Source organism: Fusarium odoratissimum (genome assembly GCF_000260195.1).
Source record: "Fusarium odoratissimum NRRL 54006 unplaced genomic scaffold supercont1.10, whole genome shotgun sequence".
NCBI lineage: Eukaryota > Fungi > Ascomycota > Sordariomycetes > Hypocreales > Nectriaceae > Fusarium > Fusarium odoratissimum.
The window spans coordinates 251,621-273,927 of record NW_022158696.1 but is presented as its reverse complement, the minus strand read 5'-3'; the positions used below and the strand labels follow the sequence as shown (position 1 = coordinate 273,927).

Sequence of the window (22,307 nt, the reverse complement as noted above, 5' to 3'; positions counted from 1 at the left end):
GCAATGCAGAATTTCAACGTATTTGGAAGACAAAGAGGAAGCAACTGGCTATCAGCATAATTGTACAGTTGAAATGCAATTGTATTATTACTTGATATGAATGCATTGCATCATAAACCTTCTGTGACTGACTTCTATTTGCTCTGGGTGTCGCGCCAGCAAGGTGTATATACTCTATATCGATACATCTTCTAATTCGTTGTCATCTTTCACTTTTGTAACGCCGCACCTGAAAACTCTAAGCTGCCTAGACCCAACATTCTCTTGGTAAATAGCCAAAGTTCAAAGGCCTCTAACTTGATCTCCACGCGCATGAAACCAACCCATGCAGCAAACACTCGCACAGCATTCAACGGCCAGAGGAATGATCCGTTTTGACCGATCTCTTCAAGCTTCTCGTGGAATACGGTCTTGGTGCAATATCGTGCGAGGATCATGAACGAACGGATGGGACCCTGCCGTGTCTGGAGGTTCTCGTCCAGGCTTCGGGTTAGATCATTTGTCTTGAGAATTAGAAGGATGATACGAGGCACGCGGCTGAGAAGCTGCACGAGGTCGACAATGAGACCCTCCTGCAGAGCCCCGCTCATTGTCTTTTGCTCATCCGCTGTCCGAGTCTCGAGGATAGATCCAGACTTGCTAACAATGCTGTAGTCTCGACCAGTAATTGCTGAAGCAAAGAGCGGGAAGTCCTTGTCCTCTATACCGGCAACCTCATGTGCATATTTCTTCATTCGATCCATATCGCCATCAATAACCGCAAGCCACATCTTGGCGTATGACCTTCGCAAAGGAAGCTCAATGTCGCGGTAGAGACCATGATCATATAAAATCACATCAAAGTTAGGACCTCGTCCAAGGCCCCGGCGGGCGTTGTTCTTGCGGATTGCAATATTGCCACCGTGAGGATCACAGTGCAGGGGTGCACCATCACCAAAGATCATTTCGTTGAAGATACGCGCTAACGTGGCAGATACTTCATCTCGGTCAATACCGTTCTTATCCAAATAGTCCAGATCGTCGAGTCTACTTCCCGCTTCGCACGCCATAACAATGATTCGCTTCTTAGCCCAGATGACCTCGGGGATAATCAGGGGTAGCTGTGGAATCTTAGCAAAGTGCTCCTTCATACGTCGGGCATTGTTAGCCTCTTCTTGGAAGTCAAGTTCTTTAGGAAGAGAAACATCCATCTCAGAAGAGAGCCACTCAAGATCATATTCGGGGAAAAATCGTTTCAGAGTCGAAAACGTGTACCGGGTAAGCGCTAGATCCAGGGGTGCCCATGCTTCGAGCTCAGGATGTTGAACCTTGACCGCAACCTTCTGATTTGACCCCTTGATGGATGCCAGATGTACCTGAGCAAGAGAGGCAGCACCAATTGGTTCGGGGGCGAAATCGGAGAAATAGTCCCAAAGCTCTTCTCCTGTATCCTTGCGAAACATATCCTCGATCGACTCAAGTGAAGATACAGGGCACTTGTCCTGCAGGGGGATGAAAGTGTTTGTCCATTCGGATGGTAAAAGGTAATTCATGGCGCTCTGGCGGAGTAATTAGTCCGATCGCTCGAGCTCCGAAGTTGATGGAGTTCATACCAGATGCTGGCCGAGTTTGATAAAGATACCGCCATTCTTTTCCAACACCACGAGGGTCCGTTCGGCGCATCGTTTGTGACATGCCTTTAGCATGCTCTCCTGTTCATCATGGTCCGCTATCGTTTCTCTGGCGTTTAATGTTGTTCGGTAACTACTCAGCGTATTAGTTTCGTACCGCTTATCCCCAATGGTGAGTAACCACATACTCGTTGATACACACGGCGAGCGCAACCGCAACTCTGCCTGTACGCTCCGCCGCCTCATAACTACTCTTGATGTCGTCGGTGAATGCAAGCGCGGTCGCGCCTACAGTACCAACACCAGCCGAGGCATATAACAGCGGTCGTTTAGGGCCGGACTTGTGACCATTGCTTTTCCTCGAGCCTCTCCGCGATGCGAAACCTCTTGCGCTGAAATCTCGAAAGGGCTTACTTCGGACCAACTGACTTCTACAAGTCGAACAGGTCCATGATCGAGTGGCGATGCGATTCGCAAAGGCCGAAACAGATAAGGCGTTCATCTGACTGCCGATGGACTTTTAAGAAGGAAAAATAGTATGTAGTAAAATAGAATTGTTCATTCTTAAGGAAGAAAAGCTAGCAGGAAAGCAATAGAAACAGGTTGACACCACAGAAGCCAGGCTTAGGCTTAGATCATGTCGTCAACCAAAATCAAGTCGACAGTTTTTTTGCTTGGGTGTGCCGATTCCGACAAACCTCCGTCCATCGCTCGGCTTGAGCCGGGTGCGATCTTCGGGGGCGAAGGCGAATTACCTACTAGCCCGGCAGTATTTTCAAGAGGGGCACTACGTCATGTGACTGCGCGACCGCGACTGCAACGCGTTCAAGGTCACCTCTTTACACGACCACGCATCTCGAAAGTACAACACGAAACCGATGTAATTCTTAAGCTCCCTCCAACATTTACATCGTATGGGTCATTTACAATCTCATACAGCATAATCGCCACAACTGCACAGTCAGAAATATGATGTCTTTTTCTCCCGCACCCATTTTCTCCGGGTCTTGGGACCATCGCCCTGCTGTCTCATCGCCGCTCTCTTCCTCACCTGTGCGCGCATCATCGCCACTCTCACCAATTGACAGAAACGTGTGTCCGCAGCGTCAAATTCAATCTTCTCCTATCAAGCCCCCAAAGTTCAAATTTGCTTCGCGTCCCACTCGGCCAAACCCAGTGAACAAGAAGCGGGATGAGCTACAAGAAGGAAGACGGAAGGTCTTCCTCCAGAATGTGCGACAGAGCCGTGAAGACAAGGCCTGGCAACGTAGAGATATAGAGGGACAGGTAAGGAGAGATCACTTGATGTATTATGAATGTTGCTAATGTAATCGCAGTTTCTGAAGACAAATTATCTTGCCGACCGAGGACAGCTGTCTCATGATGCTCCTGACACTACTGAGGCGGATATCGAGGACGCCATGACTTTCTACCAAGAGCAACCTCCGATTCCGGAACAAGACGAGGATGAAACGATGATGGATGAAGAAGAGCAGCTCGAAGCGATGCTTGCATCCTATGAGGAACAGCAGATGGCTTCTTCACAACGGCCACCCTCGCCTCCGCTATCAGACGAAGACTATGATGATGTCTTTGCCGAGCTCATAGCGCAAGAACAGTTCAAACAGAATAAACCGCCCCGACCCCAAGACCAGATGGATACTTCTGGAGACATTGAGATGCAATAATGTTCTTTCTTTGTTCTTTCCTTTTACTATTTCTTTTTTCCTATTCAGTACTTTACGCGTTTGCTCGCTTGGCGTTGGGGTTGATCGGATCACCCAGGAAGGGACACGGCGTTCAGGAAGTGCCAGTGGATATCGTCAGATGTGCACACCTATTATTTTGAGAAAGGGTATATAGATGGCTTGGGAGCAATACCCAAGTTCCTTATCTACTGAGGGTTGCAGGCTTCATCTCCTGGATTGAGGGCATCTTGTGCCGACTGCATGTCCCCAACTAGATCGGAAGGGGGTGATCCTGCTGCTTGCATCTAGACAACTTGTCAGTGATATAAATCTCACCAGTGAGAATAACACGCAGATGAACCAAACCTTTTGCATCTTATCCACAATGAACTCACGGTCCGTCGCATTGGAATCCGAGTACGTCTTCTCTTCGAACTTGGCCACTATCTCTCGTACAATGGACTGTTGCTCCTCGTATCGCTTCAAGTCCTCCTTCGGTGTCGAGTCACGATTCTTGATAAGCCATTCAGGGAATTTCTCATCGAGTTCCTTCATGGGCTCATACAGAATTTCCTTGTTAGTGAGCTGCTCCATCATGCCCATAAGCATTTTGGAGAATTCTTCCTCACTGCCGTCGCCTCCCAGATCACCAAGGTCACCCGAAGACAACTGCTTGAGCATCTCAGACATGAAATCATCAGCGGATCCCGAGGCAGCAGCAGCGGTAGCTTGGTCTCCCGAAGCTTGCATGCGCTCCATAGTTCGCTTGATAGTATCTTGGAACGATGCATCCTCAGGTGGTGCTTGAGAAGAAGGCCCTTTGGAAGTGCTTGGAGGTGGCGCATCACCAGCACCTTCTGCCGCGGCGATGTGCTTGAAGATATCTTCAAACTGTGCTTGCATGTCAGGCTGTAGTTGTATCAGCAATCATATTTTCGTTGGTCTTTCTAGATGAAATAAAACGCACAGACTGTTCAAGTTCGCCTAGTAGATCGGCCATACCAGCCTGGAGCTGCTTAGCAAATTCATCTTCTGAGAACGCATCCTCCACTTCAGGTTGTTTGCCGGAAGCAGAGCCCTTGGGTGCTTCTGGTTTACTGGAGCCAGCAGCAGCTCCAGGAGGCTTGGTTTGATCTAGCTTGACGGTAGAGAACTCTTCCAGCATATCTAAGAACAGTCAGCCGGGTTTCCTCACAGCTCTATGCCTTTTCACGGACCATCTAAATCATCCAAGTCGTCCTCGTCCGGGTCTGGAACCTCGTCCATTTCGTCAACAGCTATTGCGGCCTTTGGTACTGGGGTTGGTAAAGCGTCAGTCTTCTCTGCTACAGCTTCTGTCGTGGCGACTGCTTCTTGGGGGACGGGCTGTTGCGCGGCAGCTTTGGATGATGAGTCTTGAGGAACAGCATCATCAGGAGCAGCATCTCCGGCAGAAGCCTCGTGTGAGGCAGCATTTTGAGGCTTTGAATCTAGAGGAGGAGTCGCTAGGGAAAGACTAGAGGCCGGAGTATGAGCGGTTGGAGCATCAGGCATGAGAGTGTGAGATGAGGCAGCAGCATCAACCTCGGCCTCGGCCTTGAGGTCTGTGGTATCCTCAATATCATCCTTCTTGTCCTCTTTCACCTCATCTTTCACACCCTCTTTAACAGCCTCTTTGAGCCCCTCCGTGGCCTCCTCCTTCAAGGCGACTTCCGTGTCTTTGTCCACGCCCATGATGATATCTGCGTTGTCTTTCCCAGCACTCGAACGCCCCCACTTTTGCCAAAGGAAGCGGATGAAGTGAGATTGATGATGGAAGTCAGCCAAGTTCAGAAAATGCCTTATGAGAAAGGCCAACGATGGCGGAAGGTTAATAGAGTGAAGTTTTGTGTTGTAGGGACCAAGTCGTAAGTAATTTTATACCTTGGTACGTGGGCAATCTGGGGGATCGATGCCCGCCCGCTTCCAGCTTAACTAAATCACTGAGCCGAGGTGACCTATGATGCGGCGCTAGCAGGTTCGCACCTCAAGCGGGCTGCCTTCCATTTGATTAACAAGTGCCCCTCACTAAGGTACCTAGTGAGTACCTAAAGGATTCAGAAGGTCAACAAGCCGCAACAGCGCAATCAACCCCTGGACCTGAAGGCGTGAGGCCCTGGGCATTTAGGTGACCACCTAGCGGGGTTTGCCGGAAAGGCATCCATGCCCCGACTGGCATCTTTTCGACCAAAGACAACAGGTTCTGGCCTGTGCATTGAATCATCAACAAGACGTCGTTTCGTGAATTGTACCTCGGGCACGGTCGCGCAAACAATAGGTCCCGGCTTCGAGCTGACTTTCGATTTGTTTCTTTTCGTTGTCAGATATTTCCCCTCTGAAGCATTTTCCTCACCCAACAACGGAAAGCTTGGCCGTCAGAGCTGTGCAAGCTCCTATCCAGTGACTCTTTATCCTGCCGCAACTCGCGTCGCACCTCAGTTTTCCGATCTCTCACGCGATTCTCGACAATATTTTCTTCTCATATTCTTCGCCTGCAAATCTTACCGCCCTCGTCCCACCTCTGATCGACATCGCTGAACGACGGAATCATGGCGCTTTGCCAGAACCGATTACAAGAGGAGAGGTGAGATTTGTACTGCATAGTCCCCGGACTTGACTGAAATCTCAATAGGAAGCAGTGGCGACGAGACCATCCTTTCGGGTTCTATGCCAAGCCACAGCGTACCAAAGAGGGTGTACTCGATGTCAAAAATTGGGAATGCGGAATCCCTGGCAAAGAGAACACAATTTGGGCTGGTGGACTCTTCAAGCTGACCATTGCTTTCCCTGATGGTAAGTGCCAACACCACACGATATTGATTGGACCGCGCTAACATTTGTTCAACACAGAGTACCCTACAAAGCCCCCCAAGTGTAAAGACCTTTCAACCACAATGTGTGAAGGCCGCCTTGCTAATATAAACGTAGGCAAATTTGTTCCCCCGCTGTTCCACCCCAATGTGTACCCTTCAGGAACTGTCTGCCTGTCCATCCTCAACGAAGAGGAGGCCTGGAAGCCTGCGATCACCGTCAAACAAATCCTTCTTGGTATCCAGGACCTTCTCAACGATCCTAACCCCGAGTCACCTGCCCAAGCGGAGGCATACAACCTCTTCAAGAGAGATCGTGCCGAGTACGAGAAGCGAGTTCGCCGTACGGTTCGCGAGAACCCCACACCTTGATGAAACGTTCGGAGGCGTTAGGAGAGAAGAGACCTTTTAGACCAAATTTTTCTTTGTAAGGCACCTCAGGCTACGGCGTTTATAGGGAAATACCAAGGCGGAACGTTACTCAGAGTCTATGAAGTGGACTCCACGCATTACGGAGGCATGCTATATATCACAGTATGACAAGAAGAGCTTGACAATACAGCAGGAGATAGGTGCTAGCGTAACGTCATCAGAATCCTTTTTATACCGGGGAATGAGCAGGCAGTTCACTGCGATAGTGCGCTTTTTTGAAATTCGTGAAAGTCTTCTTTTCGTAAAGAAACCATTTATCTCGGGACTGTCGAAGAGCCGCCACTCTTATCGATTCGTATTTCTTGGGTCCTCATCGGCGAGTGAATCACTTGCGGCTGCGTTGTCGGGATATGCCCCACGCACTCGGTTACGTCGCAAACAAGAGCGGATGTCTTGCGCGTGAAACCTGTCGTGGGAAAGGTTTGATGGGGAGTTGATATGAGAAGACCAGAGCGATATGTGTGACGGGGCTGCCTTTATATGTACGTTTTGGAGAACAGTTTCTTTTATAGAGTATCTCATATGTTCTGATAAATATACGTCGATCTTCATTCTCAATGACATATTCATAGTTTTTATTAAATTCATCAGAGCCTGTCAACTCTGGTCTTGTGACGTGACAATCAAGAACCGCATGTCCGCTGTATTCCCCTTATCAAGTCCGTAAGTCAAAGTTTATTCAGATTATGTAAACTGGGCCAGGAACGCACAAGCTCAAGGGCTGGACTACTTCCTGCTGCCAATTAAGTCTGCCGAATTACAAGCCGAAATCGGCCAGGAGATTTACTCACCTCAAAAATATTTTGGCTTGGCCTGACATGATTGCGCCGGAGAACGGCAAAGCCGTTATCTATCAGGGACAGATTCTTCCGTCCACTTACAAGCGAGGAAGATGGAGACTCGATTTCGGTTGAAGTAAACGAGTCAAGTTGTGTAGATCCTCACAGCACAAATGAACTGGCCCGGCATCTTCACTCATGCTGGCAGGCTGGTCACTATGGTAGTGGGGAGATGCTCATCCGCGTCCGCAGCGGAGTATTTGGTGGATAACCTTAACAAGTTAAAGACTTCCACATGATTGTATCGGCCACGGCCGTTAACCGCTAATAACCTTGCGGCTTTGAAGTACTGGTACTATCTATTCTTGTACCCATGGAGGGTAGGTATCTTAGTACTTGTCGCCTGTTCTGTGCCGGCGGAAGGAGTGTGGAGTTTGCTATGACTCCTCTTTTTTCTCTCGCCCGAACTACTGCTAAATATTAATCTTGCCTCGCCCTTTCTCTTCCTCTTACCATTCTTCTTCAAGCACTCCCCTTCGTGATACACACATAACGTGCGCATTTCCCAGCAACCGCTAACATGTGTGGCATCTTCGCCTGTCATCGGTACGCTCCCTCCCTTGCGAAAATGAACATGGATCTGTTTTGGTGGTTTGGAGGGGCATGAGGACCCCGCCATCAATTGGGATTGGAATTGAAATCACCCCGCGGTCGGAGGAGGAAACGAAGAATCATGGCATGACTAACATTTTGCGTCCCTGTAGTCATCCTGACGTGGAAAAGTTCAAGCCCACGGCCCTGAAGCTCGCAAAGCAGTATGTATCACACTGGTCGACTAAGGCACAACCCTCCGAATTAACCTGAATTATGCAGAATCCGTCACCGTGGCCCCGACTGGAGTAAGTGAAAACAACACCAATGCTGCAGCCCTCACACGGTCGCAAGTACTAAAGTAGAATGTTCAGGTGGAAGCGTGATTGCCAACCACACTAGTAAGCCCAATTGACTATCAAAGCACAAAAGCTTTTGGTTCTGACTCTTGTTTAGTTCTCTGCCATGAGCGTCTCAGCATTGTCGGTGTTGGTAAGTCGAAAGTCTTGCGCCTAGATGCATCCTTTAGCTAACGATTATTCCTCCAGAGTCTGGAGCCCAGCCCCTGACCAACGCCGACGACAGCATCATCCTTGCTGTCAACGGTGAGATCTACAACCATCGTCACATTCGAAAGAACCTCAAGGAGCAATACCACTTCAAGACCACATCTGATTGCGAAGTTATCATTCCCCTGGTAAGAGGACTAATTGATGGATGGCTTAAGGAAGAATAGTAAGCTCACAACAGATTTCCTGCAGTACACCGAGTTTGATACCGATTGCCCCAACCACCTCGATGGCATGTTCTCTTTTGTCCTCTACGACAAGAAGCAAGATCGCACAATTGCGGCCCGCGACCCTATTGGTATCACCACCTTCTACCAAGGCTGGTCCTCCAAGGAACCCGGAACCGTTTACTTCGCCTCCGAGCTGAAGTGCTTGCATAGCGTTTGTGACAAGATCGTTGCTTTCCCCCCCGGTCACGTTTACGACTCCAAGACTGGCGAGACGACTCGCTACTTCAAGCCTTCTTGGTGGGACCCTAAGAAGGTTCCCAGCAACCCCGTTGATTACAAGGTTCTCCGACATGCTCTTGAGAAAGCTGTCCGAAAGCGACTCATGGCTGAAGTCCCCTTCGGAGTTCTCCTTTCTGGTGGCCTTGACTCGAGTCTGACAGCATCCATCGCTCAGCGTGAGGTGACCAGACTTCGAAAACAGGCTCTTGAGGCTAACGGCAACGTTCTCCCTGTTGAAAACCCTGACACTGGTGAGGGTCTCGTCGGCGTTGACGATGATGATCACCTCGATACTCTGACATACCTCCCTCAGCTCAACTCCTTCTCCATCGGACTGCCTGGTTCTCCGGACAACAAGGCCGCACTTGAGGTCGCCAAGTTCCTTGGTACCAAGCACCACGTCATGACCTTCACCATCGAGGATGGCCTCAACGCTCTTTCAGATGTTATCTTTCACCTTGAGACCTACGATGTCACTACTATCCGAGCCTCCACCCCCATGTATCTCTTGTCACGAAAGATCAAGGCCATGGGTATCAAGATGGTTCTGAGTGGAGAGGGAAGTGACGAGATCTTCGGTGGCTACCTGTATTTCCACGCTGCCCCTGACAAGGAGGCTTTCCACGAGGAGACAGTTCGCCGTGTCAAGAACCTGCACTTGGCTGATTGCCTGCGAGCTAACAAGTCCACCTCTGCTTGGGGCCTTGAAGCTCGTGTTCCCTTCCTCGATAAGGAGGTAAGTTCAGCTCTATTGCAGTAGTTGTTCCCCAGAAACTAAGAGTGATAACAGTTCCTTGAAACATCGATGAACATCGATCCTCAAGAGAAGATGATCACCAAGGACAGGCTTGAGAAGTACATCATTCGCAAGGCTTTCGACACCTCGGACGAGCCTGACGAACAGCCCTATCTCCCCGATAACATCCTCTGGCGACAGAAGGAACAGTTCTCCGATGGTGTCGGCTACGGTTGGATCGACGCACTCAAGGACAACGCCGAGAAGCAGGTGACAGACGAGATGATGAAGAACCCCAAGCCTGAGTGGGGTAACGATATTCCAGATACCAAGGAGGCGTACGTTGAGACCGGTTTCGTGCAGTTGAATGAGACTAACAATGAATAGTTACTGGTATCGATGCATGTTTGATGAGCACTTCCCCCCTCACTGCGCGTCGACCGTCATGCGCTGGACCCCCACTTGGTCCAAGCAGACTGACCCCAGTGGCCGGTACGTAATTTCTCTATCCCCAGAGCTGGATGGTCGGTGGTCCAAAAGGAAACACGCTTGCTAATGTCTTGTTGCAGAGCCATTTCCACTCACAACGCCAAATATGATAACGCGGCTTAATGATATAGCGAATCGAGCAAACATCAAGCACAGCAAGCTTACTTGCCTCATTGTAACTTACACTACCCTATCAGAGGTGTCTGGCCCAAACGAATATGAAGTGTATGTCTGGGTGTCGTTCTCCTGGAAGAAGAGAAAAGGCGTCTTGGATCTTGCTTACCAACCAACCGTGGAATGATGATGGGAAAAGGTACGGAAAGATAGGGACTTGGGAAAGAAAAATAAAGACAAAAGTTCTAGAAACAAAGGATCGCATCATTTGCGTAGTCGAAGCGTCGGTGAATGGTCGGTGAATGGTCGGTTTCACAGCAGTTTGAAATTGGCAGTAGGTGTAATGTGTCGTCCTGAGTTGTGTATGCATGAAGGGTCTTGACGTGAAATGCCTGGAAAGAGGATGTGGCCGACGGACCAATAGGCGAGAATGAAGCCGGACATGGACGCGTCGACTTCGGCCTTCAATCTACGGCTTCTAGGAGAAGTGTTTATCAGAAAACTTCTTTGGTATAGGTAGTACTTCACCCTACTTGCCTACTTACCAAACTAATGGGTCTGAGGTGCTGTTTCAACTACTAGTAGTGGTCAGTCAGTGATGGAGTCACATGAGTTGTTAGTTGTTAGTCTCTGAGCTGTTCATGCGTTGACAACATGCAAACTGAATAAGGGATATGGATGGACATTATGATGAAGGACTCGTTGGGCAGCGAGATGATTGCATGGACTTGATGCCCCAAGACCCTACAAGGCGGCACCTGTACGAAGCCTGAAGTCGAGAGGATCTGGCAATACCAACCTAGGGAATTTGAGGTTGCGATCACGGATGGTCTGTCTCCTCGGGAAATGGATGTGGCCTATCATCCAATTGACTTCTTTCCCTCCTCTTTGACCAACGCTTCTCGTTGCCATCGTTCATTACCCCTCCACGTGGGCCCTGGCTCTGGGGGATATTGCTTAAATTAATTACATGATCTCCAGCTAAAAGCTGCCTTTTATCACCCGGCCAAGTGACAATGTGACACAGTCCCGACATCAGCCGACTTGGGCTACCCCTGTGCAAATTCCTTGCGAGGCGCCGCACAGGGCGTCTTCAGAGCCTAGCACACAAGAGCTTCCCTAGCTGTGCACTGAGCCTGAGCTGGTTCCAGCGGGGTTCCCCAACAAGAAAACCCTGTGCAGGAGATCAGCCCTGTGTGAGTCTTCGATCCCAAGTATTTTCTGCTAGGCTCCATCATCTCCCACTCTCCTACCCCGTTCGTTTCTCTCACATCTCTGTCGAATTTCCAACTTCATTTTCATCACAACTTTCCTTTGAGACTTATATCTTCCGATACCATCCACCGCAACTATGTCTGTCCCCGCCTTCTCCGACATTGCCAAGCCGGCCAACGATGTATGCTTCTATCTCCCCTCCGTCGTCTCGACACCTCTTATTTCTCTGTTTTGATTTCTTGGGTTGTGACAATACCGAGACTTGAGCAGTTCATTTCTCGCTCTTTCGGAACTTATACCATGGAGTGAATTGGAGCATCAGCCTCAAGATCCCCTATTGCATTGATGTGCTCCGCACAATCAATTGCTACTACAGATTCTTGATGTCCACGAGCTCTGCTAACTCTTGCGCCGTTCATAGCTCCTCAACAAGGATTTCTACCATCTCTCTGCCACGACCTTCGAGTTCAAGGACACCGCCCCCAACGGTGTTGCTTTCAAGGTTACCGGCAAGTCGAGCCACGAGAAGGCTACCTCTGCTGCTGTAAGTATTCCCGTTTCCGCAAACTCAATGGCAGGCCGTTGTTCTTCGGGGGTTCGGAAGCTAGTGTTCGGTCAACCGCGGCTTTTGGTGCTGTTGACCAACTCGATTCACTACATCTTCATCACAAACGAGCTCTTATCGAAACTAGAAAACGGCCTTGCTTTTTGGGACGTTCTTTCTTCTACCTTCAGGTTACTGACTTTAGTCTTAAGATTGAGGGAAAATATACCGACAAGCCTACCGGTACGACATCACCATCTTTTCCTTCAACACCTTCTTCGCTTTCACCATCACCATCTCCGTCTCCACCACCCATACCTAAACCCCACCGCAAACAGAATCTCCCCTCTCTCAGCGTCTCGCGAATCCTCGGGCCTAAATCAGGCTGGCCGGTCGGATTTGCGACGTTTCTTCAACCTGGCTATGCTCAGCTGCTAATGTTCTATTCCCGTACAGGCCTGACCCTTACCCAGACCTGGAACACCGCCAATGCTCTCGACACCAAGATCGAGGTCGCCGACTCCCTCGCCAAGGGCCTCAAGCTTGAGGGTCTCTTCAACTTCCTCCCTGCTACCGCCGCTAAGGGAGCCAAGTTCAACCTCCACTTTAAGCAACCCGGTTTCCACGGCCGTGCCTTCTTCGATCTCCTGAAGGGCCCTGTTGCCAATGTCGACGCCGTTGTCGGCCACGAGGGTTTCCTGGCTGGTGCCTCCGCTGGCTATGATGCTAACAAGGCTGCTCTGACCGCCTACAGCGCTGCTGTTGGCTACGCTGCTCCCCAGTACAGCGCTGCCATCACCGCCTCTGACAACCTCAGCGTCTTCGCTGCCTCTTACTACCACAAGGTCAACTCACAGGTCGAGGCTGGTGCCAAGGCTACCTGGAACTCTAAGACCGGCAACGCTGTCGGCCTTGAGGTTGCCAGCAAGTACCGCATCGACCCTGTCTCTTTCACCAAGGTTCGTACAATCAAATTCGGGATGCTGTGGAAATGCGTGACTGACTCGTGCTCCAAAATATAGGTCAAGATTAACGACCGTGGTATTGCTGCCCTTGCCTACAACGTCCTCCTCCGAGAGGGCGTCACCCTGGGTCTTGGTGGCTCTTTCGACACCCAGAAGCTCGACCAGGCTACCCACAAGCTCGGTGCTAGCTTCACCTTCGAGGGCTAAATTTCTCTCAGAAGTATTGAATCTCCCAATAGCAGAAAGCCCTCGTTAAAATAACCGCTCCAGAGCTGTTCTCCCCTCAGCAGCTCCTTGTACCTTCCAGGCTTGCATCGCGGTGGTCTCCGGGGATGTAGATTATGTCAAATAAAAAATCTCGAGGATGATATCATGGCAAGCTGTTTCTCGTACTGCCGAGGAATAGATTCCATCTATGAAATGTTTTGAAGTAATGGTACCGTTTAAAACCTAGGGATGACGAACGCAAAGCCTCATGATGACACTTATTCTCCGGGAGACACACCCGATCTTCCTGCCTGTAGTGCATGCCTGCTTAACTCTTGTTCTTTTTTCGCTGCCCAATGCTCATGAACTGAATATATACGAGAGGCGCCAATATCGCAGTGGCGAGAATGCCCGATATTATGATAAAATGGCCTGTGATGGTTGCCTGAGGCTCAAAGCCAATGTCATCGTCGCCCATCGCGCGCCTTTGCCTCCTATCTTTGCGCCGTTGGTCCTCTCTCCGATGTGTTCGCGTATGTCCCGCCTTGTCGAAGTGAGGAACATCATTCTGATGTCCAAAAGGGTCATCACCAGGTCCCATTCCTCCATAGGAAGACTCATGACTAAAAGGATCACCCCATGGGCTCTTCTGACGACTATGCGATCCGTCTTGTTCATGTGGTGATGTGCTTCCACCACCTGTACTCTCTTCATGGGCCTTGCGACGCTTATCTGCCTGCTCTCCCCAGCCTCCGCTGCGGTAAAAGCTAGGCGGCGGACCGCGAAAGGTGCCTCTCCTGCGACTTAAACCTGATGGTGCGCGACCGCCAGGCTGATGAGAGTGGTAAGAGCCGCGATGGGAGTGAGTTTGTGGTGGGTGGTGGTGCAAACGAAGGATATCGCGATCGTAGGCTGCTCGGCGAGTCTTGTCAGACAGAACAGTATATGATTCGGAAATCAGGGAGAACGTCGAAGATGCGGTTGGATCAGATGGATTTGCATCGGGATGGTGGGTTTTCGAAAGAGAATAGAAAGACCTGAACTGTTAGCTTTCCGCGCTCCGCAAGCATCGCAGGTAGTGGCAATACTTTTTTATTTCAGCGGGTGTTGCATCGTGCCTTATATTAAGCCTCTCATAGTGATTCTTATGTGCGACCTCATCATGCCGCCCCCTTCGCTGCTGAGCTCGCAGCCCAATTGCGGCGATGCTTGATGTCCGACACCGGAGCAGTTTGTTGCTACATGTTGAAAGAATTGGCGCGGGGCGTAGGCTACAGAGGGAAGAGGGACGCAGCGGCATGCCGCATTACGGCCGAGGAAAGAGACTAACTAGGTAGAGAGGGTAGAGGAGAGATTAGAGGAGCTCCGTTAGAAATGTTGCAGAAGATTCGTGTAAGTGAGAGGGAGGCGTAGGTTCTTATTTTCGATGATGTAATCTCTGGAGGTAAATAGCATGCGTCAGGCGGGGTGATGCGCGTAGCGGGATGATTGATAGCTACCCAAGGTACCTTAGGTGCTGTTGAATGTGTTCATGGTTCAATGACATCAATTTGCTGCAGGATAGAGTGTTTCTGAATCGTCATTGACTTTATATAGATCATTTCAGTAGCTCATATTCAACTTTGATCCGGTGGGAAACCCCTACGCACACTGTTCTCTCAATATCCCAAGGCAACTCGGTATAGACTTGACGTAGACTTGCTTGAGAAACGTAGGAAGTAATGTTGGAGGATGAAAAGGTCATTACTACAAGTATTTCGTATACCAAGAAAAACAAAACCATTCACTTGTTACACTAGCCCATTAAAACACCATTAGCCCATAGCTGTACCAGGTGAAAGCCTATAGATTAATGGCCAAATTTCCACCACGTTGTCTTTTTCTTGGGAGCCTCAACCTCCTCACCCTTGGGGCGCTTCAGGGGATGAGCCTCAGTGTTGAGCACCCACTCATCCAAGTTGATAACGTTGGGATCATCAAAGGTGAGATAGAAGTACTTGATTGTTTCTGACATCCAGAATGTCTAGCGAAAGTCAGTTTTTGCCAATGGTTTGAGAGCGAGCGCGACCTACCTCCATGTTATCACGCTTGTCGCTACCCTTCTTGTTAACGTCACTAATTGTAGCAAAAGCCTCTTGGGTCTCGGTCTGCTTGACGATGCCCTCCCACATACGCCAAGCGGCAGTACGCCAGACATCGTCGCCTGTGATGCGCCACATGTAAAACACACTCTCGATGGCCTCAGGGCGCAGGCGGTATTCTGAGTTTCGAACACGAATGAAACCCTCGGGGAGCTTATCCTTCTTCTCTACAGGCTTGTCACTCCAGCGGCACTTGCTGGTGATGGACTCGCAAGCTTCAAGCTGAGCGATTTCGGGCATGATATTGGTGGGGAAAGCATCGTATGCCCAGACACAGCCGGCGGTGAGACGAGAGCCGAGGTCAACGAAGTCGCTCCGGGAAAGGAGTTTACCAGCCAGAGCATATGTACCACCGACAAAGCATGTCAAATGCTGCATCTCAGCGGTTAGCTCAGGCTTGCTACCCTCTTCGCCTGCCAAAACATTGCCAGACATCAAGATATCCAGGTCCTCGGGGTTACGAGGCTTATATAGAATATGCTTGACAGCAGTATCGAGTGCCTTGGTGGTCATTTCAACATATTCAGAATCCAGGCCACCCAACAAAGCATGCATCTTGGGCAAATATTCGTAAAGCGAATCTGCACCAGCGCCGAGGGTAAAGCGGGCTTCACCAACTTTCTCATCGCGGTAGTTCATAACATGGGGCCACAAGCCAGGAATTTTGGTCTTGTCCTGGTTGCGGTAGAAGAACTGCTTAATGCGCTCAGTGGCATCGTAGTACTTGGGGTTGCCAGTGATCTGGGACAGTCGGGTGAACTCAAGGCACATTGAGCCTCCCGCAGCGCCAGACATAGACTCGTCCGCCTGCTGGGAGCCACTCTTGGCAGCCTTGAAATAGAGCCAGTGGGATGGCAATCGATTGGGGGTATCGAACGCGGCGTACAGCATTTCGCCTAGCTCAATGGCCTTGCCGAGCAGAACAGCTTCGTCAGAAAGCTCGTAGGCGGAGAGGAGGCCACCGAGATGACGTATAGCCACCTCGAACAGATTGAGGTAGTCGTCGCCAGTCCGCGACCAGTCGATCATGGCGACAACCTTGACGGCTTCCTTGAATTCATCCTTCATATCGAGAATCCACAAAGTGTCGAGGGCATCGACGATTTGGGCAGCCCAACCAGAAAATGTCGTCTTTCCACGGAGGGACACGGGCGCGAGCTCATCCCAGCCCCACGCATGCTTCTTGTAAGCTTCCCAGCTCTTGGTAAATGCTTGCTTGATGGCTGCTTTCCTAGCCGTGGTTTCGCTATCTTCTTTATAGTCTTCGGCGCGCTCTTTCTGAATTCGTGGCAGTAGTTTAAACGTGCCGTTCGGTGGGCTCTTGATATCCTCAACCGGGTGGAAGACCTGTTGCTTGCTCCAATCGTAGCTGCTCGGGAGATAGTTATATGTGCCAATTCTCACAGTACGATAGCGCTCGTAGGGGCGAAAGTTATGGACCAGGAACCACGTGATAGCGATGAAGAGAAAGAGGCTAATGTAGCGACGACCTGGTCGTCCTTGAAATGTGGCTAACATGGTTATGATATGTGCATTACGGGGTGAAACGGTTAGATGTCGAAATGATGTAGTTATCTCAACTGGTTAAAGGCAGGTAGATGAAGAATAATTGGATCAAAGGAGCGACGTGAAGGGCGAACTAAGCATGAAGTAGGAAGCGAGTAATGGAAGCACCGCGTAGTGAACGTTGGGGAGGGAAAAGGGAAGAGTTAATTTGCATGAGAAATATGTTACCTATCTAAGTAGTAGTAATCAAGCACAGTACCGACCGACCTTAAGGTGCCTTGGGTAGGGAATGTCTTGTATCTCACTAAATAAATGTGCGGCGCAAGCGTGGAGGCTCAATAGAGAGACAAGAATAAGGGAGTGACATTGGTCCTGTTAGTGGAAGCCAAGTCCGCCAACTCCAAGGGAGGGTTGCATATGCGCCTATAAGGGGGGAGGCTTGCGTTAGTTGTTTATAGCTAATGAGCCATGTACATACAACAAATCCTGAACGATTCTCCATAGGCTTATCGTGTTCACAATTGCGACGGTAACGATTCTCAATTGAATACAAAGTCCATGGACGCCCGGCCGTGTCCGTTGACAACAATTTATGACAAAGCCAGCCTGTCCCGACTGGGGGTGGCAGGAGTGTGATCTCATAAGTACCCTTGTGCCCAGGTAGATATCGAGATTTGGTGTAATGGTCCAGGCCCCAATAGTTTGTCCCCCACCACAACCATTCACACTTAACAAAGTAGGTACTGCAGCCATTAAATCCCAAGCCCGCGAGCCCCTGACCCAATCTTGTTTCCCCTGTAAAGGGTACTAGGTATTGGATGGCTGAACGTCTCACACAACTGATTCTTCTATGGTTCTCCTCTGAGAAGAGAAATGGCCCAGATGAAGGCAATTTCGACGTCCACATATTATGCTGGCATACCTCAGGTATTTTGAGCACAGTGGGTATTTTGGTTAAAGACACAGTGGAGTGTCAACCTGGAATATGCCGCCTTGTTTAGAAAGCCCATGGATACTTTTTTCACATTCCATGAACCACCCCTTGCCTCACAAGAACTCACCTGCATATGGAAGTCACTTGTTCCTGCATAGGATGTTGAAGGTCAAAAGAACGGCTCAAGTTTGTTATCTATCTGGTAAAGACTGACTAAGGCCAACTCGGAATTTCAACGTAGGGTGCCAAAACACCAAACAAGTGAGTGACCCACGAGTTCTTCGATGTAGGGGTTTGCCAGTATTATATATATGGCGTTTCTTCCAACATCTCATCTCATATAACGATATCTGAAGGCAGTCTTTCGTTGCTGGCCACTTCTCAACAACTCTTCTAATCACCACGTCCCTTGACCCTTCCACTATTGCACTGCTTTCTCAAGATCAAGACAATCTGCACAGGCCGGGCCTACTACGACCCTGTAAAGGCCGCCGTAGGTTGAGCCTCTGGCAATGCAACTCCCATGTCTTTGCCCCTGGCCTATCCAGCCGGGCGTCACCCATCAAACGGACACGGCACGGTCTCCACAGAAATGGGTGGTCTTGGAGGTGTCAGCCTTGCTGGGAAGACTTCACAAGAAGACAACAAAGTGAACCTCCCTCCGCGCTCAATGATCCGGCGGTGCTGACAAGTCGTGCAGCAGAGCCCTCGGGATGCAAAATTGGAATCATCTACCCGTAGTGCTCATGTTGTCCTTCAGTCGTAGCCTCCTCCAATCTGACTATGGAATGCCGTGCTGACACTCTTCTCGTCATCATCAAAGCGTCGTCCATAACCATTTCCAGGAACCATGCGTCCACTGCTCTCAACATACTGTTTGAGCCGATCACTTTGGCTATAGGAGACAGGCCGCATGCCCGTGACAGCGTCGTGGAGCCCCGCTCCCAAACTGACACCGCCCTGACCGACCCCTTTACCTCCGATGACACTAGAAGATGCATCCGTATATTCGGAGTTGGCCACACTCTCACCTGCAATGCTTTCTGTAGCACGTCCACGGCTCTTCCCGCCTCGGCCTGGGGCAGTGACCCCAGGAAGTCCAGGCCATTGATCAGGAGTGAAGCTCGAGAACATGGGAGGGAAAGCGCTGCTAAGAGAGGCACCTCCAAATGCAGAGCCATGAACGGAAGACACATCATCGGGGATGTAGGAAACCATGGAGCCTGCATCAAAATCTCGACCAGATGGAGGGGGGTTGAAACGTCCTCCATTGGAATAGCTGCCGGCTCCGAACTGCGGTTGCTGATTCTTTTGACGATAGCTGACCTTTGGTCGGCTGAACTGGAGCAAACATGCCTGCAGATTGGTCAACGGACCTTCGACAAAGCATTTACGATCCTTGAAGTGGACAAGAAGATTGTGCCAAAGCTCATGTTTGGACAAAACTTTGGGATTGCCCAGAATGACGAGGCCATACTTGGCTCGAGTCAAGGCCACGTTCAAACGACGAGGGTCAGACAAAAACCCAATACCCTGATTATCGTTGGATCGAACACAAGATAGAACAATAAAGTCCTTCTCACGGCCTTGAAATGCATCAACCGATGCGACCTCGACTTCCTTATAGTATTCCTTCTTGTAGGTTCCTGAATTCTGCATAGTAGTCACGATGTAGCTTCGCTGGCCTTCATATGGAGTAATAACACCAATGTCAGCGGGCTTAACGCCGGCCTTAAAGAATCGAGTGACCGCTTTCTCAACATTGGATGCTTCCGTGCGGTTGAGGTATGAAGTTCCAGAGGCAGAAATCTCCTCGTGGCCCAGGTTAGACCAGAACATCATGGGCATCTCTCCGACCGGCCAAGGGAAGTCGACGTCTTTTCGAAGGCGATTCTCATGAGTGACACCGTTCTGCAAACTACCATCGTAGAACATGTTGGAAGGGAACTCGGATAGACATGGGTGCATTCGGTATTGGATGTTGAGCCGGATAGGCGACAATTTCAGGTTGACCAAGCGCTCGAAAAGCGACTGGTTAAGGCCAGCCTTGGCCGCCTTCTTGTTCATAATAACAGGGCCAAGCTGCTTGTGATCACCAACAAGGACGACCTGCTTACATCCAAGAACAAGAGGGATCATGCACTCAGGCTCCGCCGACTGAGTCGATTCATCAATCAGAACATTTCGGAACTTCATCTTCGAAAGACGAGGGTCGCCAGCTCCCACGCATGTGCAGCAGACGACGTCAGCGTTGTTGAGAATATCTCGTTCAGCGATCTTGGTAAGCTGTTTGTACTTCTTCTCATCCTGACTGGACAGCTCGCCAAGCTCGTTCTTCAGCTGGGAAAGTTTGACAAGCTCGCTGTTGTGCTCCGACATGCGCACCTGCTCATGAAGAGCTAAGAAGCTGACAGATGATTCGACATCCTCGCGAGATTTGGCTGTGAGACGAACAACCTTGAGTCCTGTACGGTGAACACGCTCGCAGAGTTGGTCGACGGCGACGTTGGAAGGTGCACATACGAGGACCTGGTTTCCGCTCATCTTGGCTAAGTGGTAAATGATGGTAGCCGATGTGACAGTCTTGCCAGTTCCAGGAGGACCTTGAATCAAGCTCAGGGGCTTCTGAAGAACTGCCTTGATGGCACCAACTTGACTTGGATTGAGATCAGGGAGACCAGGGGCAGACCACTTCTTAGGCAGGTTTGTCTTCATGACCTGTAGCTGGACCTCATGGCCAAGCAACGTGTGGAAAATGTAACCAGATACACTCATATCATCAACAGCAAATGTCTTCATAGCCAACTGCATGCGGTCGTAGGAAGTCGCTTTCCAAACGTAGTCTGCTGAAAAGTTGTGGGATAAGTCAGTGGGCACAAGCTTTTCGTTTCCAGTCTTGCGCAACTCCAGGGTGACCTCATCAGACTGGTTATTCGGGATCTTGATGACATAACCAACCCCTTCCCAAGGAGATCGCAGCTCGCCCTTGTAACGCAGGCGCATCTCATCACCAACAGCAAGCTTGACATCTCCGGATTCGATTTTGTGGAGGTTAAAGCTGACTAGATGCTTATTGTTCAAACCGTAGTCCCAGCGCACGAGGAGCCCATCTTCTGATTGCGCTTCCTTTAGTTTCTTGTCGTAGTCGGATTCCATTTTGACCAAAGGTCCAAAAATGTTTTGGTAGTGATAAGGATCGTCATAGTTTAGCAAGACAGGTTGAGGGTCGTCATCAATACTAGCTGCCTTCTCAAGGTCAACCACTGTCGCCTTGGGCTCGATCTTCCACATCTCCTCCAATTTGGCAATCATATTGGGCGTAAGGTGACGGGCTCGGAGCTGTTCGGAGTCGGATGGGGTCGCGACAAGCCAAGGCAGAAAAGCTCGTTCTTCGATGAGGGGTTGCCATCGTGATGTATCCCAGTTCATGTCCTTGTTAGAGGTATTGGCGGCGCAAGGCTGTCGGCAGAGGAGGACAACAACAGTATCGGACTTTGCTGGAATAAAGCCTAGGAGGAAAGCGTTTTTGGTTCCGCAGTTATAGCATTCGAGTACAGTGTCACCCAGCGTAGACTCAGGGTGGAGTTGAACCTCTTTATGGCGAGCTCGAACAAGATGATTCACGATGTGGGTCGAGGTGCCGTTGCCTCTCGCACTACAAAACCATTTGTTGCAGGTGAGACATTTGACAACACATCCGGGGGAGTGAATACCGCAATAACTAAAACCATGTCAGCCAGATTCAAATATCAAGGCCATAGATAAACCTACGCGCAGGCATGGGCTGGAAGTTCTTTCTCTTCATCCTGGCCTTTTAATTTGAGTCCCGTGAGTCCGTCAATAGGGACACTGTTAAGACTATCATTGTCGTCTTCTTCAAAAGCCTCGGTCTGGTTATCATCATCATCGGCTCGGCGGCGGCCATTACGATCTCCATATTTGCCATAGAGTAAGCTCTCGTCAGGGTCGATCGTGGAAAGGTCATCGGCTCCAGCTTTGATGGCAGCAGCGGAGTCGGATATCAAATGATTCCCAACATGGGTGAAGGCGCCCTCCATGTTGGTGTTCTGTTTAAGTTATTGGTGGCTCGTAGAGTTTTTCTGCACAAAGACTTATCAGCAGCTGAATGCCCCGCGTCAGGGCAAAGTAAGGGTGGCGGTGACGCAGTGGGCGATGGCGAGGTCCAATACGTTCCTCGACAGCCAAGATAGCGATCGCGACTCACCTAGAGCTATTGTTCTTTCGGTAAGTATCCGTATGGGAGGCCCGGGGGTGGCTCGGATCGGATAGTAAAAGAGTTTGGAAGTTGCAAGTCGCTGGTAAGGCTCACATCATCGCGGGAACGAATGCGCCGGTACAAAGAATGGCCAGGCGGCGAGGTATATACCCGGAGTCAGGCGGGTTTGGCGAGTAATAAGGATTGTCACAGAACGCACGTCACAAAGTTTGGCGGCAAGAAATTATGGCTTCTGTTGAACCATTATATCCAGGTGAACAGCTGGACCCTCTT

At 50.1% G+C, this 22,307-nt stretch overlaps 9 protein-coding genes across 21 annotated transcripts; 4 read left to right on the top strand and 5 right to left on the bottom strand.

Moving 5' to 3' along the window:
• Positions 1-60: 60 nt before the first annotated feature.
• On the bottom strand, positions 61-2,336 carry FOIG_07015 (aarF domain-containing kinase; the record flags this gene model as incomplete). 3 transcript variants are annotated; one of them, XM_031206354.1, is made up of 3 exons in its annotated part: positions 61-1,538; positions 1,593-1,743; positions 1,799-2,336. In XM_031206354.1, 3 exons carry the CDS (start codon positions 2,110-2,112, stop codon positions 210-212), a joined length of 1,794 nt encoding a protein of 597 aa, XP_031063473.1. In that variant the 3' UTR covers positions 61-209. The 3 variants fall into 3 exon arrangements, with proteins under 3 accessions (XP_031063473.1, XP_031063475.1, XP_031063474.1); XM_031206356.1 differs by having other exon boundaries at positions 61-1,743; XM_031206355.1 differs by having other exon boundaries at positions 1,593-1,856.
• A 111-nt stretch (positions 2,337-2,447) lies between these two features.
• On the top strand, positions 2,448-3,766 carry FOIG_07014 (uncharacterized protein). The gene is made up of 2 exons (XM_031206353.1): positions 2,448-2,897; positions 2,948-3,766. The coding sequence occupies exons 1-2, from the start codon at positions 2,580-2,582 to the stop codon at positions 3,296-3,298; spliced, it is 669 nt and encodes a 222-aa protein (XP_031063472.1). The 5' UTR covers positions 2,448-2,579; the 3' UTR covers positions 3,299-3,766.
• On the bottom strand, positions 2,458-5,428 carry FOIG_07013 (uncharacterized protein). Of its 2 annotated transcripts, XM_031206352.1 has the most exons (5): positions 4,516-5,402; positions 4,266-4,465; positions 3,665-4,207; positions 3,492-3,603; positions 2,605-3,447 (listed from the first exon to the last, which is right to left on the bottom strand). In XM_031206352.1, exons 1-4 carry the CDS (start codon positions 5,009-5,011, stop codon positions 3,505-3,507), a joined length of 1,338 nt encoding a protein of 445 aa, XP_031063471.1. In that variant the 5' UTR covers positions 5,012-5,402; the 3' UTR covers positions 2,605-3,447; positions 3,492-3,504. The 2 variants fall into 2 exon arrangements, with proteins under 2 accessions (XP_031063470.1, XP_031063471.1); XM_031206351.1 differs by having other exon boundaries at positions 2,458-3,603; positions 4,516-5,428.
• On the top strand, positions 4,474-7,116 carry FOIG_07012 (SUMO-conjugating enzyme ubc9). Of its 2 annotated transcripts, XM_031206350.1 has the most exons (4): positions 4,474-5,900; positions 5,949-6,109; positions 6,167-6,190; positions 6,245-7,116. In XM_031206350.1, exons 1-4 carry the CDS (start codon positions 5,866-5,868, stop codon positions 6,496-6,498), a joined length of 474 nt encoding a protein of 157 aa, XP_031063469.1. In that variant the 5' UTR covers positions 4,474-5,865; the 3' UTR covers positions 6,499-7,116. The 2 variants fall into 2 exon arrangements, with proteins under 2 accessions (XP_031063469.1, XP_031063468.1); XM_031206349.1 differs by having other exon boundaries at positions 6,167-7,105.
• Positions 7,117-7,765: 649 nt separating this feature from the next.
• On the top strand, positions 7,766-11,491 carry FOIG_07011 (asparagine synthetase). 8 transcript variants are annotated; one of them, XM_031206342.1, is made up of 10 exons: positions 7,766-7,943; positions 8,102-8,152; positions 8,211-8,236; positions 8,303-8,329; positions 8,385-8,420; positions 8,477-8,625; positions 8,690-9,682; positions 9,737-10,020; positions 10,070-10,174; positions 10,252-11,491. In XM_031206342.1, exons 1-10 carry the CDS (start codon positions 7,918-7,920, stop codon positions 10,292-10,294), a joined length of 1,740 nt encoding a protein of 579 aa, XP_031063461.1. In that variant the 5' UTR covers positions 7,766-7,917; the 3' UTR covers positions 10,295-11,491. The 8 variants fall into 8 exon arrangements, with proteins under 8 accessions (XP_031063461.1, XP_031063467.1, XP_031063465.1 ...); XM_031206348.1 differs by having other exon boundaries at positions 8,690-10,020; XM_031206344.1 differs by having other exon boundaries at positions 7,797-7,943; positions 9,737-10,174.
• Positions 11,492-11,523: 32 nt separating this feature from the next.
• On the top strand, positions 11,524-14,140 carry FOIG_07010 (mitochondrial outer membrane protein porin). The gene is made up of 5 exons (XM_031206340.1): positions 11,524-11,681; positions 11,922-12,044; positions 12,257-12,287; positions 12,501-13,003; positions 13,067-14,140. The coding sequence occupies exons 1-5, from the start codon at positions 11,637-11,639 to the stop codon at positions 13,214-13,216; spliced, it is 852 nt and encodes a 283-aa protein (XP_031063459.1). The 5' UTR covers positions 11,524-11,636; the 3' UTR covers positions 13,217-14,140.
• On the bottom strand, positions 13,544-14,625 carry FOIG_07009 (uncharacterized protein). The gene is made up of 2 exons (XM_031206339.1): positions 14,305-14,625; positions 13,544-14,253 (listed from the first exon to the last, which is right to left on the bottom strand). The coding sequence occupies exons 1-2, from the start codon at positions 14,514-14,516 to the stop codon at positions 13,545-13,547; spliced, it is 921 nt and encodes a 306-aa protein (XP_031063458.1). The 5' UTR covers positions 14,517-14,625; the 3' UTR covers position 13,544.
• A 139-nt stretch (positions 14,626-14,764) lies between these two features.
• Positions 14,765-17,286, bottom strand: FOIG_07008 (uncharacterized protein). The gene is made up of 2 exons (XM_031206338.1): positions 15,289-17,286; positions 14,765-15,239 (listed from the first exon to the last, which is right to left on the bottom strand). Exons 1-2 carry the CDS (start codon positions 16,873-16,875, stop codon positions 15,066-15,068), a joined length of 1,761 nt encoding a protein of 586 aa, XP_031063457.1. The 5' UTR covers positions 16,876-17,286; the 3' UTR covers positions 14,765-15,065.
• Positions 17,287-17,931: 645 nt separating this feature from the next.
• On the bottom strand, positions 17,932-22,298 carry FOIG_07007 (regulator-nonsense transcripts 1). 2 transcript variants are annotated; one of them, XM_031206337.1, is made up of 3 exons: positions 22,023-22,298; positions 21,569-21,897; positions 17,932-21,518 (listed from the first exon to the last, which is right to left on the bottom strand). In XM_031206337.1, the coding sequence occupies exons 2-3, from the start codon at positions 21,853-21,855 to the stop codon at positions 18,554-18,556; spliced, it is 3,252 nt and encodes a 1,083-aa protein (XP_031063456.1). In that variant the 5' UTR covers positions 21,856-21,897; positions 22,023-22,298; the 3' UTR covers positions 17,932-18,553. The 2 variants fall into 2 exon arrangements, with proteins under 2 accessions (XP_031063456.1, XP_031063455.1); XM_031206336.1 differs by having other exon boundaries at positions 21,569-22,298.
• Between the last annotated feature and the right edge of the window lie 9 nt (positions 22,299-22,307).

Excerpts from the sequence above, each read along its gene's own strand:
- FOIG_07013 (XM_031206351.1), bottom strand. The coding sequence starts at position 5,011 with ATGGGCGTGGACAAAGACACGGAAGTCGCCTTGAAGGAGGAGGCCACG. Across the intron at positions 4,466-4,515 it reads CGACTTGGATGATTTAGATG|ATATGCTGGAAGAGTTCTCT; the intron begins GTCCGTGAAAAG and ends GACTGTTCTTAG. Across the intron at positions 4,208-4,265 it reads TAGGCGAACTTGAACAGTCT|CCTGACATGCAAGCACAGTT; the intron begins GTGCGTTTTATT and ends ATACAACTACAG.
- FOIG_07007 (XM_031206336.1), bottom strand. The coding sequence starts at position 21,855 with ATGGAGGGCGCCTTCACCCATGTTGGGAATCATTTGATATCCGACTCC. Across the intron at positions 21,519-21,568 it reads CTTCCAGCCCATGCCTGCGC|TTATTGCGGTATTCACTCCC; the intron begins GTAGGTTTATCT and ends ACATGGTTTTAG.
- FOIG_07010 (XM_031206340.1), top strand. The coding sequence starts at position 11,637 with ATGTCTGTCCCCGCCTTCTCCGACATTGCCAAGCCGGCCAACGAT. Across the intron at positions 12,288-12,500 it reads ATATACCGACAAGCCTACCG|GCCTGACCCTTACCCAGACC; the intron begins GTACGACATCAC and ends ATTCCCGTACAG. Across the intron at positions 13,004-13,066 it reads ACCCTGTCTCTTTCACCAAG|GTCAAGATTAACGACCGTGG; the intron begins GTTCGTACAATC and ends TCCAAAATATAG.
- FOIG_07014 (XM_031206353.1), top strand. The coding sequence starts at position 2,580 with ATGATGTCTTTTTCTCCCGCACCCATTTTCTCCGGGTCTTGGGACCAT. Across the intron at positions 2,898-2,947 it reads GTAGAGATATAGAGGGACAG|TTTCTGAAGACAAATTATCT; the intron begins GTAAGGAGAGAT and ends ATGTAATCGCAG.
- FOIG_07009 (XM_031206339.1), bottom strand. The coding sequence starts at position 14,516 with ATGCCGCTGCGTCCCTCTTCCCTCTGTAGCCTACGCCCCGCGCCAATT. Across the intron at positions 14,254-14,304 it reads ACACCCGCTGAAATAAAAAA|GTCTTTCTATTCTCTTTCGA; the intron begins GTATTGCCACTA and ends CTAACAGTTCAG.
- FOIG_07012 (XM_031206349.1), top strand. The coding sequence starts at position 5,866 with ATGGCGCTTTGCCAGAACCGATTACAAGAGGAGAG. Across the intron at positions 5,901-5,948 it reads AACCGATTACAAGAGGAGAG|GAAGCAGTGGCGACGAGACC; the intron begins GTGAGATTTGTA and ends AAATCTCAATAG. Across the intron at positions 6,110-6,166 it reads GACCATTGCTTTCCCTGATG|AGTACCCTACAAAGCCCCCC; the intron begins GTAAGTGCCAAC and ends TGTTCAACACAG.
- FOIG_07008 (XM_031206338.1), bottom strand. The coding sequence starts at position 16,875 with ATGTTAGCCACATTTCAAGGACGACCAGGTCGTCGCTACATTAGCCTC. Across the intron at positions 15,240-15,288 it reads ACAAGCGTGATAACATGGAG|ACATTCTGGATGTCAGAAAC; the intron begins GTAGGTCGCGCT and ends GACTTTCGCTAG.
- FOIG_07011 (XM_031206341.1), top strand. The coding sequence starts at position 7,918 with ATGTGTGGCATCTTCGCCTGTCATCG. Across the intron at positions 7,944-8,101 it reads GGCATCTTCGCCTGTCATCG|TCATCCTGACGTGGAAAAGT; the intron begins GTACGCTCCCTC and ends GCGTCCCTGTAG. Across the intron at positions 10,021-10,069 it reads ATTCCAGATACCAAGGAGGC|TTACTGGTATCGATGCATGT; the intron begins GTACGTTGAGAC and ends AACAATGAATAG.